This window comes from Rhinatrema bivittatum, chromosome 1, assembly GCF_901001135.1.
Source record: "Rhinatrema bivittatum chromosome 1, aRhiBiv1.1, whole genome shotgun sequence".
NCBI classification, from domain to species: domain Eukaryota; kingdom Metazoa; phylum Chordata; class Amphibia; order Gymnophiona; family Rhinatrematidae; genus Rhinatrema; species Rhinatrema bivittatum.
In genome coordinates this window covers 340,104,060-340,120,160 of record NC_042615.1, presented here as the reverse complement: position 1 = coordinate 340,120,160, position 16,101 = coordinate 340,104,060, and the positions used below count along the sequence as shown (strand labels likewise).

At 45.4% G+C, this 16,101-nt stretch overlaps 1 protein-coding gene across 1 annotated transcript in view; it reads right to left on the bottom strand.

Moving 5' to 3' along the window:
• The window catches only part of LOC115095751 (vitamin D-binding protein-like), a 174,646-nt gene that overhangs the window by 57,760 nt on the left and 100,785 nt on the right, over positions 1-16,101 (bottom strand). Inside the window, exon 8 of the mRNA XM_029609871.1 lies at positions 14,899-14,996. Coding sequence (XP_029465731.1) covers positions 14,899-14,996 — 98 coding nt within the window. The remainder of the gene's footprint in view (positions 1-14,898; positions 14,997-16,101) is intronic.

Genomic DNA, 16,101 nt, shown 5'->3' with positions numbered 1-16,101 from the left:
CTGGAGAAAGCTGTACATCCGATGGTCCTTGGTCTACCCTGGCTCCAAAAGCACTCTCCAGTAATCCGTTGGAAGGACTTTCAGATCACCCAGTGGAGCCCCGACTGTTTCCAGTCCTGTCTCCAAGCAAAGAAAGTCCACCGGATTCCATTGGCACTCATCGAATCAGAGTTACCGGCCCCGTACGCGGATTTTATGGATGTCTTCTCCAAAGAGAAAGCGGAACTGTTACCACACCACCGACCTTTTGACTGTGCTATTGAACTGCTCCCGGGTTCTACTCCTCCTCGGGGACGCGTATACCCTTTGTCTCAGCCTGAGACTCGGGCTATGTCGGAATACATTACCGAAAATCTGGCGAAGGGCTTCATCCGCCCTTCAAAGTCTCCCGCAGGAGCTGGTTTCTTTTTTGTTGCAAAGAAGGACGGAGCCTTACGGCCGTGCATAGACTACCGTGGGCTCAACGCCATCACCAAGAAGAATCGCTACCCGCTGCCTCTTATCCCAGAGTTGTTGGACAGACTCCAGGGGGCTCAAGTTTTCACCAAATTGGATCTGCGCGGTGCATACAACTTGGTCCGGATCCGTCCCGGGGATGAATGGAAGACGGCGTTCAATACCCGGGACGGCCATTACGAATACTTAGTAATGCCCTTTGGGCTGTGTAATGCCCCTGCCGTCTTCCAGCACTTAATGAACGAGATTCTACGAGAGTTACTTCACTCCTGTGTAATAGTCTATTTGGACGACGTGCTAATACATTCTCCAGACCTTTCCTCCCATCGACAACATGTGAGACAAGTCCTCCAGATCCTACGGGACCATCACCTGTATGCGAAATTTGAGAAATGTCTCTTTGAGCGGGAGTCGTTACCCTTCTTAGGGTATATAGTGTCCTCTACCGGTTTCCGGATGGATCCCAGCAAGGTGTCCGCCATCAAGAAGTGGCCCCGCCCTGAAGGGCTTAAAGCGTTGCAGCGGTTTTTGGGGTTTGCTAACTTCTATAGACACTTCATTCCCCAGTACTCTCATTTGGTGGCACCTTTAACTGCTTTGACTCGGAAGGGGGCTAACACCCGTCTATGGCCTGAAGAAGCTTGCGAGGCTTTTGATCAGTTAAAGAAGGCGTTTCTCCAGGATACTTGTCTACGTCACCCGGATCCCACTCGGCCATTCTTTGTTGAAGTAGACGCTTCGAATATTGCGGTGGGAGCGGTCCTTTCGCAAGTTTCTACTACCGGACATCTCCTACCCTGCTCCTATTTCTCCAGAAAGTTTTCTTCAGCTGAGTGTAATTACGGCATAGGAGATAAGGAGTTGCTGGCCGTCAAACTTGCACTGGAAGAATGGAGACAGTGGTTGGAGGGCTCTCTCCATCCGGTCACGATTTACACTGATCATAGGAATCTGGAGTTCTTAAACCAGGCCCAACGATTGAATCCCAGACAAGCACGTTGGTCACTCTTCTTTAACCGTTTTGATTTCATATTAAAATATCGGCCAGCCGCGAAGAACGTTCGGGCAGATGCACTCTCCCGTTATGAAATTCAGGAGGAAAAGGAAAATTGTCCCCAACACATCATTGACCCGGCTAAGATCCAGGTGGCCAGTTCCACTGTTTCTACTCTAGGTCGAGTTGTGGTTTCCCGCAGGGACCGAAGAAAGGCGTTAGCCTGGGCCCACGATTCCCTTTCAGGAGGTCATGCTGGCAGAGCGAGGACTCTCGATCTACTAAATCGCTATTACTGGTGGCCTCAAATCCGTCAGGATGTACGGTTGTATGTGGATTCATGTCCAGTATGTGCTCGGCAAAAACCCTTGAATGGCCGGTCCTGGGGCCTGCTGCACCCACTACCTATTCCCGCGGAACCGTGGTCCCACATTGCCACGGATTTTGTGGTGGATCTGCCATCCTCAGAAGGTAATACGGTCATTTGGGTAACCGTAGACCGTTTCTCTAAAATGATCCATTTGGTGCCTCTGCCTAAACTACCCTCTGCACCTGAGCTCGCGCTTTTGTTTACTCAACACATCTTCCGGGCTCATGGACTACCTCAGAGTATCGTATCTGACAGAGGACCACAGTTTACGGCCCGTTTCTGGCGTGCCCTTTGTAAGAAATTTGGGGTACAGCTGAATTTGTCTACGGCTTTCCACCCACAGACCAATGGTCAAACGGAGCGCACTAATCGTACTCTTAAGACTTTCCTCCGAAGTTTTGTTTCTGAGAAGGGGACTAACTGGGTTTCTCTTCTGCCTTGGGCTGAGTTCGCCTACAACAACCACACCCATGCCATCACGGGACGAACGCCTTTTCAGATTGTGTTTGGTCGCCACCCGCGGCCCCCAATACCAGTACCTGTTTCCGTTCCTTCCCCAGCTGCACTAACCACAGCAAGTCAAGTGCATCGTCTCTGGAGGAGTATTCAGCACAGACTAACCAGCGCAGCGAAGAAGTCTCAGCAGTTTGCTAATCGCCACCGACGTCCTGCACCAGTCTTCCTGCCAGGCACCAAGGTTTGGCTCAGCACCCGGAATCTTCACCTACCCAATCGTTCTCGCAAATTGGTTCCCCGTTACTGCGGCCCTTTCCAAGTTGCGGAACGTATAGGAGCGGTATCTTATAGACTTCGTCTTCCCACTACCCTGCGCATACATAACGTTTTTCACGTCTCCTTGCTGAAACCGGTGGTTTTTTCACGCTTCCATCACCCCTCCTCGGATGCACTTTCTTCTGCTTCTTCAGGTGAAAATACATATCAAGTACGGGAGGTTCTGGACGTCCGCTTCCACGCCCGTCGCTGGGAGTACCTGCTGGCATGGGAGGGGTGCGGTCCCGAGGAGGACTCGTGGGAACCAGCTCGGAACATCTTGGACAAATCACTGCTAACTCAGTTCCATTTGGACAATCCTGGGAAACTTGGCCCTCGGCGGAGAGGGCGTAAGGGAGGGGGTACTGTTGCGGTCTCGGCCGCCACGGGGGCGTCCGAGCCCTTACCTTCCCTCCAGGTCCCGGGTCTGGGCCGCGGTCCGCGGGCTCGGAGCTCGTGCGGGCAGCATGGGCCTAGTTCCTCCTCGTGGGAGACGCCGCCGGCCGTCGCGGGGGACTCCTCCCCTTCGGGGGAACGCGCGCGCGCGACGGGAGGGTTTTTCTGCTGTCAGCACCCGGATGTGCTGACACGCCCCCCGTGATGTCAGACGCCGGGTAGGGATTTAAACCGGGACCCGGGGCTTTTCGAATTGCCTTGCAACGAGGTTCCTTCTTTCAAGTACTAGTTGCCTTGCTGCTACCCGGTTCCTGATTCCTGTTGCCTGCACTTGGATTCCAGCTTGTCTTCTGCCTGCCTTGATCCCGGTTCGTGACTCCGATTCCAGCTTGTCTTCTGCCTGCCTTGACCCCGGTTCGTGACTCCGATTCCAGCTTGTCTTCTGCCTGCCTTGACCCCGGTTCGTGACTCCGATTCCAGCTTGTCTTCTGCCTGCCTTGACCCCGGTTCGTGACTCCGATTCCAGCTTGTCTTCTGCCTGCCTTGACCCCGGTTCGTGACTCCGATTCCAGCTTGCCTTCTGCCTGCCTTGACTCCGGTTCGTACTCCGATTCCTGCTTGCCTGCCATCTGCCTAGACTCCGGTCCGTACTTCACTCCTGGGCTTCTTCACCCTCGCCTAAGTCCCAGCGGTCCGGGTCCCTACGGGCTTCTCCTGGGGGGACCTCGGACTTCCAGGGCGAAGACTCCTAAGACCTAGCGACCCGGGCTCTCACAGCTCCTCTGGAGGAGTCGCGGGTTTCCAGGTGAAGCTCCAGTTGCCCAGTGGGAGTTCTGCCTCCCGACTGTTCCCGCCGGGCAGTCGGCCTAAGGATCCACTTCCGGATTTTGTCTATCACAACAGAAAGGTGCAAAGAAGGCAAAACGATTACCGGCATGATTAAAAGGGGAGGTGAAAGAAGCTATTTTAGCCAAAAGACCTTCATTTAAAAATTGGAAGAAGGATCCAACAGAAGAAAATAGGATAATGCATAAATGTTGGCAAGTTAAATGTGAGACATTGATAAGACAGGCTAAGAGAGAATTTGAAAAGAAGTTGGCCGTAGAGGCAAAAACTCACAGTAAAACCTTTTTAAAATATATCCAAAGCAGAAAGCCTGTGAGGGAGTCAGTTAGACCGTTAGATGTTCGAGGGGTTAAAGGGACACTTAGAGAAGATAAGGCCATTGCAGAAAGCTTAAATTGTTTCTTTGCTTCGGTGTTTACTGAAGAGGATTTTGGGGAGGTACCCGTACTGGAGAAGGTTTTCATGGGTAATGATTCAAATGATTGAACCAAATCACGGTGAACCTAGAAGATGATTGACAAACTGAAGAGTAGTAAATCACCTGGACCAGATGGTATACACCCCAGAGTTCTGAAGGAACTAAAAATGAAATTTCAAACCTATTAGTAAAAATTTGTAACTTATCATTAAAATCATCCATTGTACCTGAAGACTGGAGGATAGCTAATATAACCCCAATATTTAAAAAGGGCTACAGGGGCGATCCAGGAAACTGCAGACCAGTTAGCCTGACTTCAGTTCCAGGAAAAATAGTGGAAAGTGTTCTAAACATCAAAATCACAGAACATATAAAAAGACATGGTTAAATGGAACAAAGTCAGCATGGCTTTACCCAAGGCAAGTCTTGCCTCACAAATCTGCTTCACTTTTTTGAAGGAGTTAATAAACATGTGGATAAAGGTGAACCGGTAGATGTAGTATACTTGGATTTTCAGAAGGCGTTTGACAAAGTTCCTCATGAGAGGCTTCTAGGAAAAGTAAAAAGTCATGGGATAGATGGTGATGTCCTTTCGAGGATTACAAACTGGCTAAAAGACAGGAAACAGAGAGTAGGATTAAATGAACAATTTTCTCAGTGGAAGGGAGTGGGCAGTGGAGTGCCTCAGGGATCTGTATTGGGACCCTTACTTTTCAATATATTTATAAATGATCTGGAAAGAAATACGACGAGTGAGGTAATCAGATTTGCAGATGATAAAAAATTGTTCAGAGTAGTTAAATCACAAGCAGATTGTGATAAATTGCAGGAAGACCTTGTGAGACTGGAAAATTGGGCATCAAAATGGCAGATGAAATTTAATGTGGATAAGTGCAAGGTAATGCATATAGGGAAAAATAATCCATGCAATAGTTACTCAATGTTAGGTTCCATATTAAGTGCTACCACCCAAGAAAGAGATCTAGGAGTCATAGTGGATAACACATAGAAATTGTCGGTTCAGTGTGCTGCGGCATCAAAAAAGCAAACAGAATGTTGGGAATTATTAGAAAGGGAATGGTGAATAAAACGGAAAATGTCATAATGCCTCTGTATCGCTTCAAGGTGAGACCGACCTTGAATACTGTGTACAATTCTGGTCGCCACATCTCAAAAAAGATATAGTTGTGATGGAGAAGGTACAGAGAAGGGCTACCAAAATGATAAGGGGAATGGAACAGCTCCCCTATGAGGAAAGACTAAAGAGGTTAGGACTTTTCAGCTTGGAAAAGAGACGGCTGAGGGGGGATATGATAGAGGTGTTTAAAATCATGAGAGGTCTAGAATGAGTAGATGTGAATCGGTTATTTACGCTTTCGGATAATAGAAAGATTAGGGGGCACTCCATGAAGTTAGCATGTGGCACATTTAAAACTAATCGGAGAAAGTTCTTTTTCACTCAACGCACAATTAAACTCTGGAATTTGTTTCCAGAAGATGTGGTTAGTACAGTTAGTATAGATGTGTTTGAAAAAAAATTGGATAAGTTCTTGGAGGAGAAATCCATTACCTGCTATTAATTAAGTTGACTTGGAAATTAGCCACTGCTATTACTAGCAACGGTAGCATGGAATAGACTTAGTTTTTGGGTACTTGCCAGGTTCTTATGGCCTGGATTGGCCACTGTTGGAAACAGGATGCTGGGCTTGATGGACCCTAGGTCTCACCCAGTATGGCATGTTCTTATGTTGTTAGGACATGTTTTCATATGTAAGCTGTCCCTCCCGATGCAACCCATGCGAAACACTGTTCTGTGTCGGGGGACCGTTTGTCAAATAAAATTTGCTGTGTACAAATTTTGAAGGCAGTATTTCCCCCTTTTTATTTAATTGTATCCACCTGCATTGTCAGGTGTATGGACTATATGCAAGTTCCTTTTGCAACACACCTGCTCTCTTGTTTCATTTAGTGTGTTTGCTCATCCTTCCACAATTTGTTGTGGTAACTTAAAGTAAATTATTCCAGAAAAGACAAAAATGACTCATCTGGTCTGCCCAACATGTTTTTTTAGGGTTGTAACTGCTGCTCTGTGCTGGTCATCCCACTGCTTTATTAGCATCCTAGATATCTTTGTGTTTATCCCATGCTGTTATGAATTTCAGTACTGCTTTTCTTTTCTCCACCACCTCTACTGGGAAAGCATTCCAGATATCCACTACCCTTTCTGTGAAAATATATTTTTTGATTTTGGTCCTGAGTTTACCCACTTGGAGCATCATATCTTACACCCTAGTTCCAGAACTTACTTCTATTGAAAAAGGTTTGCTACTTGTTCCTTACTAATATCTATCAGTTATTAAAAGCGTATATCCTATGCCTCCTGCCTCACTCTCCTCTAGGATATTTAGATCTTAAAGTCTTATCTTATATGGCTCCTGATACAGATCCCAAACCTCTAGACTTTCTCTGTCCCTTTTGATATGCAGTCTCCAGAACTGAACACAGTAGTCCAGGTGAGGCCTCACCAATACCTGTACAGTGGCATGATAACCTCCTTTATTCTGCTAGTTATGCCTCTCTCTATGCATCCCAACATTCCCCTAGCTCTAGCCATTACATTGTCACACTGTTTCACAACCTTGAGCTCATTCGGCACTATTACCCTAAGGGCTCTCTCCCTATCAGTGCACATCGGCTTTTCACTCACCATCTCATACAGCTCCTTTAGATTTCTATACCCCAAATTCATGACTTTGCGCTTTTTAAAAATGAATTTGAACTGCCAAGAACTCTACCACTCCTTGAACTGTCTTAGATAACTTGTCATTTTGTCTACTCTGTCAGGTGTGTCCACTTTATTGCAGATTGTAGTGTCCTCCACAAAAGGACTTTTCTTTCTAACCCTTCTGCAATATTGCTCACAAAAATATTGAACAGAATTAGCCCCAGGACCAATACCTGAAGCACTCCACTAATCACCATTCTTTCCTCAGAGTGAATTCCATTTACTATTACCCTTTATCATTTATCACTCAACCAGTTTTTAATCCAGTATTCCAACTTAGGACCTAGCCCCAGTCTAGTCGGTTTATTTATGAGCCTTCTTTGTGGGACAGTACCATAGCTTTCCTGATATCCAAGAAAATCTTATCTAGCACATGTCCTTGATCTAATTCCTTTTTCACACAATGGAAGAATTCAGTCAGATTTGTTTGACATGATAGGCCTCTAGTAAAACCAGGCTGCCTTGAACTCTGCAACCTGTTGCATTGTAAATAGTTCCCTATCCTTTCCTTCAGGACAGTCTTCTTTAATTTTCCCACCACCAATGTAAGACTAACAGGGATCCTCCCTTCTTCTATTTTTATGAAGAGGAACTACATCTGCTCTTTTCCAGGTCCGTGGAACAACTTCCGTCTTCAAGATCTATTGAATAGGTCTTTCAGTGAACTCACCAGAATTTCTCCAAGTATTTTTAATATTCTAGGATGTATCCTATCTGGCTTCAGGGGCAGCTGTATCATGAGGCAGGATGAGTTGGCTGTCTCAGGTGGCAAAATTTTGAAGCGGTAGCAATTGGCCCCGAAAACACCCCTACAGTGGCCTGCTTTACCCTGCATCCACATTCAAAGTGTAGGTAGTGCAGGATGATGCAATGCCCATGGGATTCTCAGGCCCCTTGGAGAAGAAGAAAACCTTGCAGCTATGCGGGTTGATGGCGTACCTATGAGCAGGAAGATGACTCATGGTAGCACTGGATGATGAACTGCCTGTGGGGAACCCAGGTCTCTTGGGCAGGAAGAAAATGAAGACACAGCAGGGTGGGGGTGAGTAAAAGGAGCTGGAAGAAAAAGGGGGGAAATATGGAATGAAGGGGGGAAGGGATATGTTTTAAGGGAGGGGCAAGTAAATGAGAGAAGATAAAAGGGAAGAGGTGAGTGACAAGGGCCAGGAGGAAATGGAAATGGAGAAAAGTGAGTGAGAGAGTAGATGGGAGGGAAGGGAAGGAGTGAGTGACAAAGAAGGGAGGAAAGGGAAGGGATATTTATTGCTATCCATGGGAATGCTATTGTTATCCCTGGGAGTGGGTAATAGGAATTAGATCTACTTTATGGGATCTACCAGGTAATTTGGATGTGAAATGGCCACTGTTGAAGACAGGATGCTGGGCTTGATGGACCTTGGTCTGACCAAGCATAGCAATTCTTATGTTTTTATGAGTAGGTGAGTGGGAGGAGAGGTAAGGGAAGAGAAAGGTATGAGTAAATGAGAGGGGATGGGAGGGAAGGGAAGGCTATAAGTGAGAAGAGAGGGGATGGAAGGGAAGGCAGTGAATGGGAAGGGAGGGGCTGTGTGTGAAGAGAAGGGAGGGGAGGGGAGAGGGTAAGTGAGAGGAAAAAAGTTAGGTGGGTGAGATGAGATGGAGGGGAAGGAAGTATGTGAGGGGGAAAGGATTGAAAGTAGAGAGGTAGCAATACTGAGTGAGGGTGTGAATGGGAGAGAGTGCTGGGCCAGTGGAAGCACAGTTTTGAGTGTGGCACATCAATGGCAAGACCACAACAGTATGGAGAGCACGGTGTGTTTGTGTGTGTGTGTGTGTGGGGGGGGGGGTGTTATCTTTGTTTTAATTATTATTAGATGTTATTTAATGTGTCTGCTTGTGAGGGGGTATACCAGAAACACCCTGAAACTACCTTAAGGGATTGGCCTCAGAGATTTAGTCAGGTCTTCCTTAAGGATTAGACCCGCAAGGGATTCTGGGCCCAGGGAGGATCCCTTCAGCCTAACAAAAGTTGGCAGGGTCCAGAAGGGTTAGAGAGGCCCCAGAGAGCAGGCAGGAACCAGGAACATGCTACGACTTGTTATGTGTGATACTGAATATTTGTGAGATATTTGAACTTCAAGGTGAGCTGCCTAATTTGCTGTTTTGTTTTTCGCTGTGCTTGCTTTCACTATAAGTAAATGGCATTTAAGGAACAGCTAGAATCAGCATCCTTTTCTCTCTGGCTGTTTCCAAGTCACTACCACTTGAGTTATCACATTGCTGTTTTGAAATATGTTATTGTATTTTGTGAATTTTTTATATGAGTTTAATTATAGAATGTTATTCTATTAGCTGTTCTGAAATATTTATTCTTTTTGTTAGTATGGTTTTACTATTATGAGGTATCTTTTATATTTTCTGACTTTATGAGGAATGGTGCTGATTTTATTTTTCCATTGTTGCACTGCAAACAGAGTCTGGATTTTTGTGGTTTCCAATTTAATCTTTGCCTGCATGTTTCTATTTATACTTTATGATTACTTTATTCTGTATTTGGTGAAGGTCTGATGTGAGACCAAGGTGAGGTATTCCATTACCATATTTCTGTGCAGGAATCTATGGCAGCCTGGCTTGTTCTGTTTCCTTAATAGGAGGTGCATTGGTGGTTTAGAGCCTGGTGTAATATTTACAGTTTTGCCTTTTCTTAGGTAGGGTTGTTACTGTTTGAGTGCTGGCAGTTTGTACTGTTTTGATATGGGAGGTTTATTATATTTTAATTGTAGTTCAGTTTATTCATGGCTTTCTGATGGCTGGGGCCAAGCCCAAACACAAAGCATTTTACAACAGCCTAATACCATATGGTTTCCAACTTTTTTTTCAAGTTTTTCTCATTAGAAACACAGCAGTGCTTGTAAATATAATATACATGTTATAATAAATGATATTTTTAGCTGAGAAGACTGCGAATGCCCTTTTTCATGTAAAATCTGTTTCTATAACTTCATGGGAGTAAATATTCAGCCGCTAGGTGGCCAGTTAAGTTAGCCAGATTCCCATATCTGGCTAACTTAACCAGGATATTCAGCGGCGTACATATTCAAAAGCCGCATATTGAAAAGGTTTACCCAGCTAAGTTCTAGCCGGATGACAGTTGGTTGGCACTTTCCCCTGTTTTTGGGAGTGGTCAGTGCTCCCCTATAAAATACTGGTTTGAACACGAGGAAGGTATGGGTAAGTGTAGTTTTTGGTTTGACGTGGAAGGTTCTATTCTTGTGAACTCCAGTAAGACTCCTGTCTGCACCAGTAGGATAATCAAGGAGAGCTCTGAAGAGTGGATTTTTTTTTTTAACTTTTGTAGAGAGCTGGTTTGTCTTTGACCTGCTCCCAGTTTTAGGAGAGAACCCCCCTGGCCTAAGGGGTCGGGACTGGGTGCTCTTTCCCCTGCGGAACTGTAGTGGCTTAGAAGGAGGAGGGGTAAGCACTTAGTTTTTGCAGAAGTTTTGGCACCATCTTTATGAAGGAAGGAGTTGTTTTTCCCACTGCCATCTCCCTGCCTATACTTTTTAAGAAGAGAAGGTTTTTTTTAAAACCTCAGCATCAGCTCAAAGCAGTGTTGTGGACAGTACAAGCAAGAGAGAAGAGAAATCCGGGAGATGGGGACTTCTGCTGTGAACCCCTGTATCAGGGACTTCAAAACCAAGAAGGGGGTCACACTCAGATAAAATGCATCACGTGTATTAAAAAGATTGAAGGGAGACTAAACTGCCAGCATGGTTGAATGGCGAGGCGAAAGAGCCAAAGTCAAAAAGGCATCTTTCAAAAAATGAAAAGCAGACCCAATCGATGAAAATAGAACATAAGTACTGGAAAGTTAGATATAAAACAGTATTCAAATAGGCTCAGAAATTCAAGAAGAAGCTTGCTATTGAAGCAAAAATGAATAACACAATTTTTTTTTCAGGTACGTTCAAAGCAAAAGCTGGTGAAGAGTCATTTAGGCGCTACATGATTGGGTGGGGGAGGGTAAAAAGGGACGCTCAGGGAGGAAAAGGAAACAGCAGAGAGAGGGAATTAATGTTTTGCCTTGGTCTATAATGAGGAGGATGTTGGGAATATGCCCACACTGGAAACATTCTTTGATGGTGATTATTCTGAAAAACTAAAACAAATCGATGTGATAATAGAGGATGTAATAGACCAAGTTGACAAAGAAAAGCATAACAAATCACCGGGAATGGATAATATCCAGCCTAGGTCCTGATAGAACTCAAACATGAAATTGAAAACATGTTGTGAGTAATTTGTAACCTACAATACCTGAAAGCTGGAGGTGGCTACTGTAACATTGATTTTTTAAAAAGGGCTCTAGGGGAGATCCAGGAAACCATAGACTGGTGAGTCTAACATCAGTGTTGGGCAAAATAATAGAAGCTATACTAAAACAAAAACTACTGGCCATGAAGAGTCAACATGGTTTCAGCAAAGAGAAGTGTTGTCGTACAAATCTATTAGAAGTTTTTGAAGATGTAAATAAATATGTAGATAAAGGTGAGCCAGTTAATCTATAATATATCGGGCTTGGAGTGAATCCATCAGTGATCGCAGATGTTCCGCAGCTCGCCGATAGATGGCGCTATAATATTTATTTATTTATTTTTATTTATTTAAAATCTTTTCTATACCGTCATTAAGTTAATTCACCATCACAACGGTTTACAAAATTGATTGGTATAGATTACATATTACAGATGTGCCATTAGTGAACGGTAACATGTTTTTTATAATATAAAAAGCTATGTGTTGATTTTGCTTATACATTGGTTGAAAAAACTACTTTATGGTTCCTATATAAATTTAACACTCTAATATGTATTAGGCGATAGGAAAGAACAATTTTAAAAACTGATTGCTTGGTGCTTACTTATGCGCTCATTTGTTTTCTTTGTTCTCCTTATAAAAAGCCTGTTTAAAAAGCCAGGTTTTTAGACTTACTTTGAAAAGTTTAAAGCTTCTCTGCAGTCTAATTTCGAGTGGCATTGAGTTTCCCAGCCCACCGATAGATGGCGCAGGCGGCTCAAACACAGCACAGGTAGGAAGGACAGCGGCCATCGCTGGAGAGGCAGAATATAGCAGAGGAGACCCTGGCATGCAGCGAACAGAGCGTGTCCCACAGCACACGCTCCATTCGCGGCGAGGAGGAAGGCCCAGTGCGCAGTTCGTGGTGAAAAGGGAAGGCCTCCGTGTGCCGTGATCGGCGCGCCCAGGCCTTCCTTTTCACTGTGAATAGAGCGTGTGCCGCGGGACGCGCTCCGTTCACGGCATGCCAGGATCTCCGCTGCTATTTTCTGATCACGCTAAAAATGGAAGGCCCCCATGTGTCGCGAACAGCATGCCGGGCCTTCATCTTCGCCATGAATGGTGCGCCGGGCCTTCATCTTCGCCGTGAACAGCGCAGGTCCCACAGCTTGCTGGTGAGAGCTAATGTTTGTCGGGGAGGGGAGGGTGAGAGAGAGCAGGAGGGTGTGAGAGAGAGCATGGGGGGTGGGGATGCCGGTGAGAGAGAATGTGTGTGTGAGAGAGGGGGGTGACAGAGAGCATGGTTGGTAAGAGGGGGTGGGGGAGGGGGTGAGAGAGAGCATGGGAGGTAAGAGAGGGTAGGTGGAGCCGCGAATTTGTGTCGGGAAGGGTGAGAGAGAGCAGGAGGGTGTGAGAGAGAGCATTGGGGGGGGGGGGGGGCTGCCAGTGAGAGGGACAGCGCCTCTGGAGCTGAAGTAAGTTGTGAGACAACGAAAAAAACAAGAAAAAGGTAGGGTTTAGGGGGTGGGGAAGAGCAGGGAAGGGAGGGGAAGGGAGGAATGCTCCTTAATTGGAGCGGACTGGGAGGGAGCTGGGGAAGGCATCGCTGGGTGGAAATTGCAGAAATTCCCCTCCCCTTGCGTGCACCGCCAGCACATACGTGCGCGGATTATAAAATCCAGCGTGCATGTGCGTGTGGCCCAAGGATTTTATAACATGCACGCTCCAGCGTGCGTATAATATAAAATCTCTCCATCCATACCTTTTAAAATCTACCCCTTTTTCCCTCTTATGGTGCCACTTTGACACAGTTTTGGTGACATGGAGGGATCTTCTTTCTTCTGATGATGTCCACCCACAAGTTTAATTAGAATTGATTTAAAAAAAAAAAATTTTTTTTTGGAGTCTAAAATAGGCTGCATTGCTTCCTCCATTGACTTTAATGGGAAACAGATAGCCAAATGGAGCAAATAAATGAATTGAGTTTTTTTTCATCTGAAATGAACCAAACTAATTTTTGTGACCTACAAAACAAATTAATGAATCGAAACAAAATGTTTTCCTCTGCTTATCCCTATCAGGTAGACTAAAGAAAGCTATTGCTATCTCTGGGAATGAGTAACAGGAAACAGACCTACTTTATGGGATCTGCTGGTTACTTGTGACCTGGACTGGCCACTGTCAGAGACAAGACGCTGGGCTGGATGGACCTTGGTCTGACTCAGTAAGGTATTTCTGTATAAGCAAATATATGTGCTAAGGTTAATCCAAAATGTTTAAGAACAAACACTACCATCACTGGTAGGGAAATCAACACTGGCCCTTTAAAAGTGGATCTGGCATGCAAAATTGTAATCAGTATCAAAATAGGGGAATGTTGTTAAAATTAACGAGGGGAATATTATCTGATAAAATAAAAGTAGAGGGTTTGTTCACTCTAGCTTGCCTTTTTTTTTTCAGAATTAAAAAAAATTGAAAGCACCAAAATTGCTGTCAAAAAGAAATTAGTGGGTACTAAGGCTGCAGCAGTGCTCTTACTGAACTAACAGGGCTTCTGGAGTGAATAAAAGGTGGGTACGTATGTAGGTGAATGGGTATTTGTGGGCTTGTCTGTGGGCACAGTGGATGCTCTGAATATCTTGGTTTGGAATCAAATAGTTCCCAGATATCTACTTTCATGACAATTACCATTTGAGGTGCTTGCTTTATTCACCTTTTAGAGGCCAAAAAGAATTTGAGTGAATCTAGTCCATTAATATACATTATTACCAGCAATTTTCCATTTTATTCTCCTAATGTTGCTCATCAGCTTGCAAGGCACTCTTAAAATATTTGCATTTCCTATTGCAAGGTAGTACCTCAGGCACAGTGACATGCAGTGTAGCAGGCACGGACCGGTCAGATCATGAGAACCACTGAGCGTATTACCCCTTGGGTATGTACCTCTGTCTCGGCGGCACATGTCTGTTAGGTTGGGGTATATTATGGTTTATGAACATGCCGTTCTGTCTGTAGTATGTGGTATTTTCAACTTAATTTGCATATCAGAAACAAATATTTAATGCCACATACAGAATGCAAAAATCACGGTTTGTGTTTGGGTAATACACTGGATTCTGAACAGGCAACTTTTGTAACATCCATACAAACTGTTGATTTTGGTTTTGTTTAGTTGTTTTTCCTTTGGGGGGAGGGAACCTGGCAGCTTCCTCCCAGTCCTTTTGGGCTTTAAGTTCAGCCAGACCTGGGGCTAGGATCAGACACCATAAGCCTTCATTTACAATCCCCTGAGAAATTTTCCTCCCTGTTTTATTTGCCTTCCCAACTCACTTAGCCCAGTCATGGCAGTGAAATTCCTTGTCCAGAGATGGCACCTGTAACTAACTTTGCGATCATGAGGCTTTAGAACCGGCCACTGGGCGCCTTCGCTGCATGATGGCTGGAGCTCAATGTCCCGGCTCACAAGCGGAGCAGAGAAACTAAGTTGGGAATTAAACCAGGGTCTTCTGCAAGACGGGGCCTCTGGGTTGGTTCCCATATGGACCGTTTTAAAACGAGGAGATTATATCATCAGAGTAGCACATTACCACAGGATAGTCTTTCCGGCTCCCATGACTTTGTACTTATTGCAAATTCTGTTTGCTTCTGCTATCACCTTTACAACACGAGTCACAGTGTCGGCTGTCTGAAAACAAAAACACATTTTTGTTTATTTCTAGAATATTCAGACTAGTAAAATATTTTACAACTCTGTTTTTACTATAATGAATTTTAACTTCCCCCCCCCCCCCAATACCCCACCCCATTATGTGGAGAAAAATGAGTGCTGTCCACGGCACGTGCTCTTTTCCCTGTGGGGGAAAAAGGGACAGTGCTGAAGGCAGGATTAGGGCAAAGTAAATAGGACAAAGACTTACCACAGTATCAGCCCACTGCAGGATTTTTAAAGGGAAACTTCTACATAGTGTTTGGACGTCGCCCCCGTATACCAAGATCTGTTCCGATTTCAGTCACTTGTCCAGCAGCTAACCTGATGGAGCATGAACTCCAGGAACTTTGGCAGAAGATACGCTGCCTCCTAGAGCAAGTGGCAAAGCAGCTTAAGAAGCAAGCAGACTAGAAATATTGCCCATTGTCTCAGCTTTGCCTGGGAAGCCTGGTTTGGCTCAGCACTAAAAACCTGCAGTTGAAAATGTCTTCACTGATATTCGCTCCATGATTCATGGGTCTATTTCCCATTGTACGACAATTCGGACTGTTACGCATGCCTTCTGCGGCAGACTCTCGGCATGGCCCCCTTACCTTTCTACAGTGACTCCAGCTTCTGGTTCCTCCTCGCTGGCGGCGGTGGGCCATCAGCTCTGTCCTCAGGCCTCCCCTGGTGCCTCCGGCTATGCCACAGTCCCAGCGTTCCTGGTCCTGCTACCACTTCTCGTCAGGCCTCTCCGTGTGGCCCGCCGAGAGACGCCATTGATCCTTAAATGGGGACCATGGCGGGAACTTAATCGTGGCCCTGGATGATGACATCAACTCAGCTACAGTATTTAAGCTCAGGCTCCATTCTCTAGCATTGCCTTTGCAACAGATCCCCTCGCTGATCGAGTATTCGTTGCCTCCTAGAGATTTGTCTCATCTCTATGTTCCTGTTCCTCGTTGTTCCTGGTTCCTGTCGCCTTGTTCCTACCTTGCTTCATACCTCAGATTGACTACACGGACTTTGACTTTGCTTCGCCTGACCACGCCATTGACTCTCTCCAAGCCCGGACCTCTGCTTCACCTGGCCACGCCAT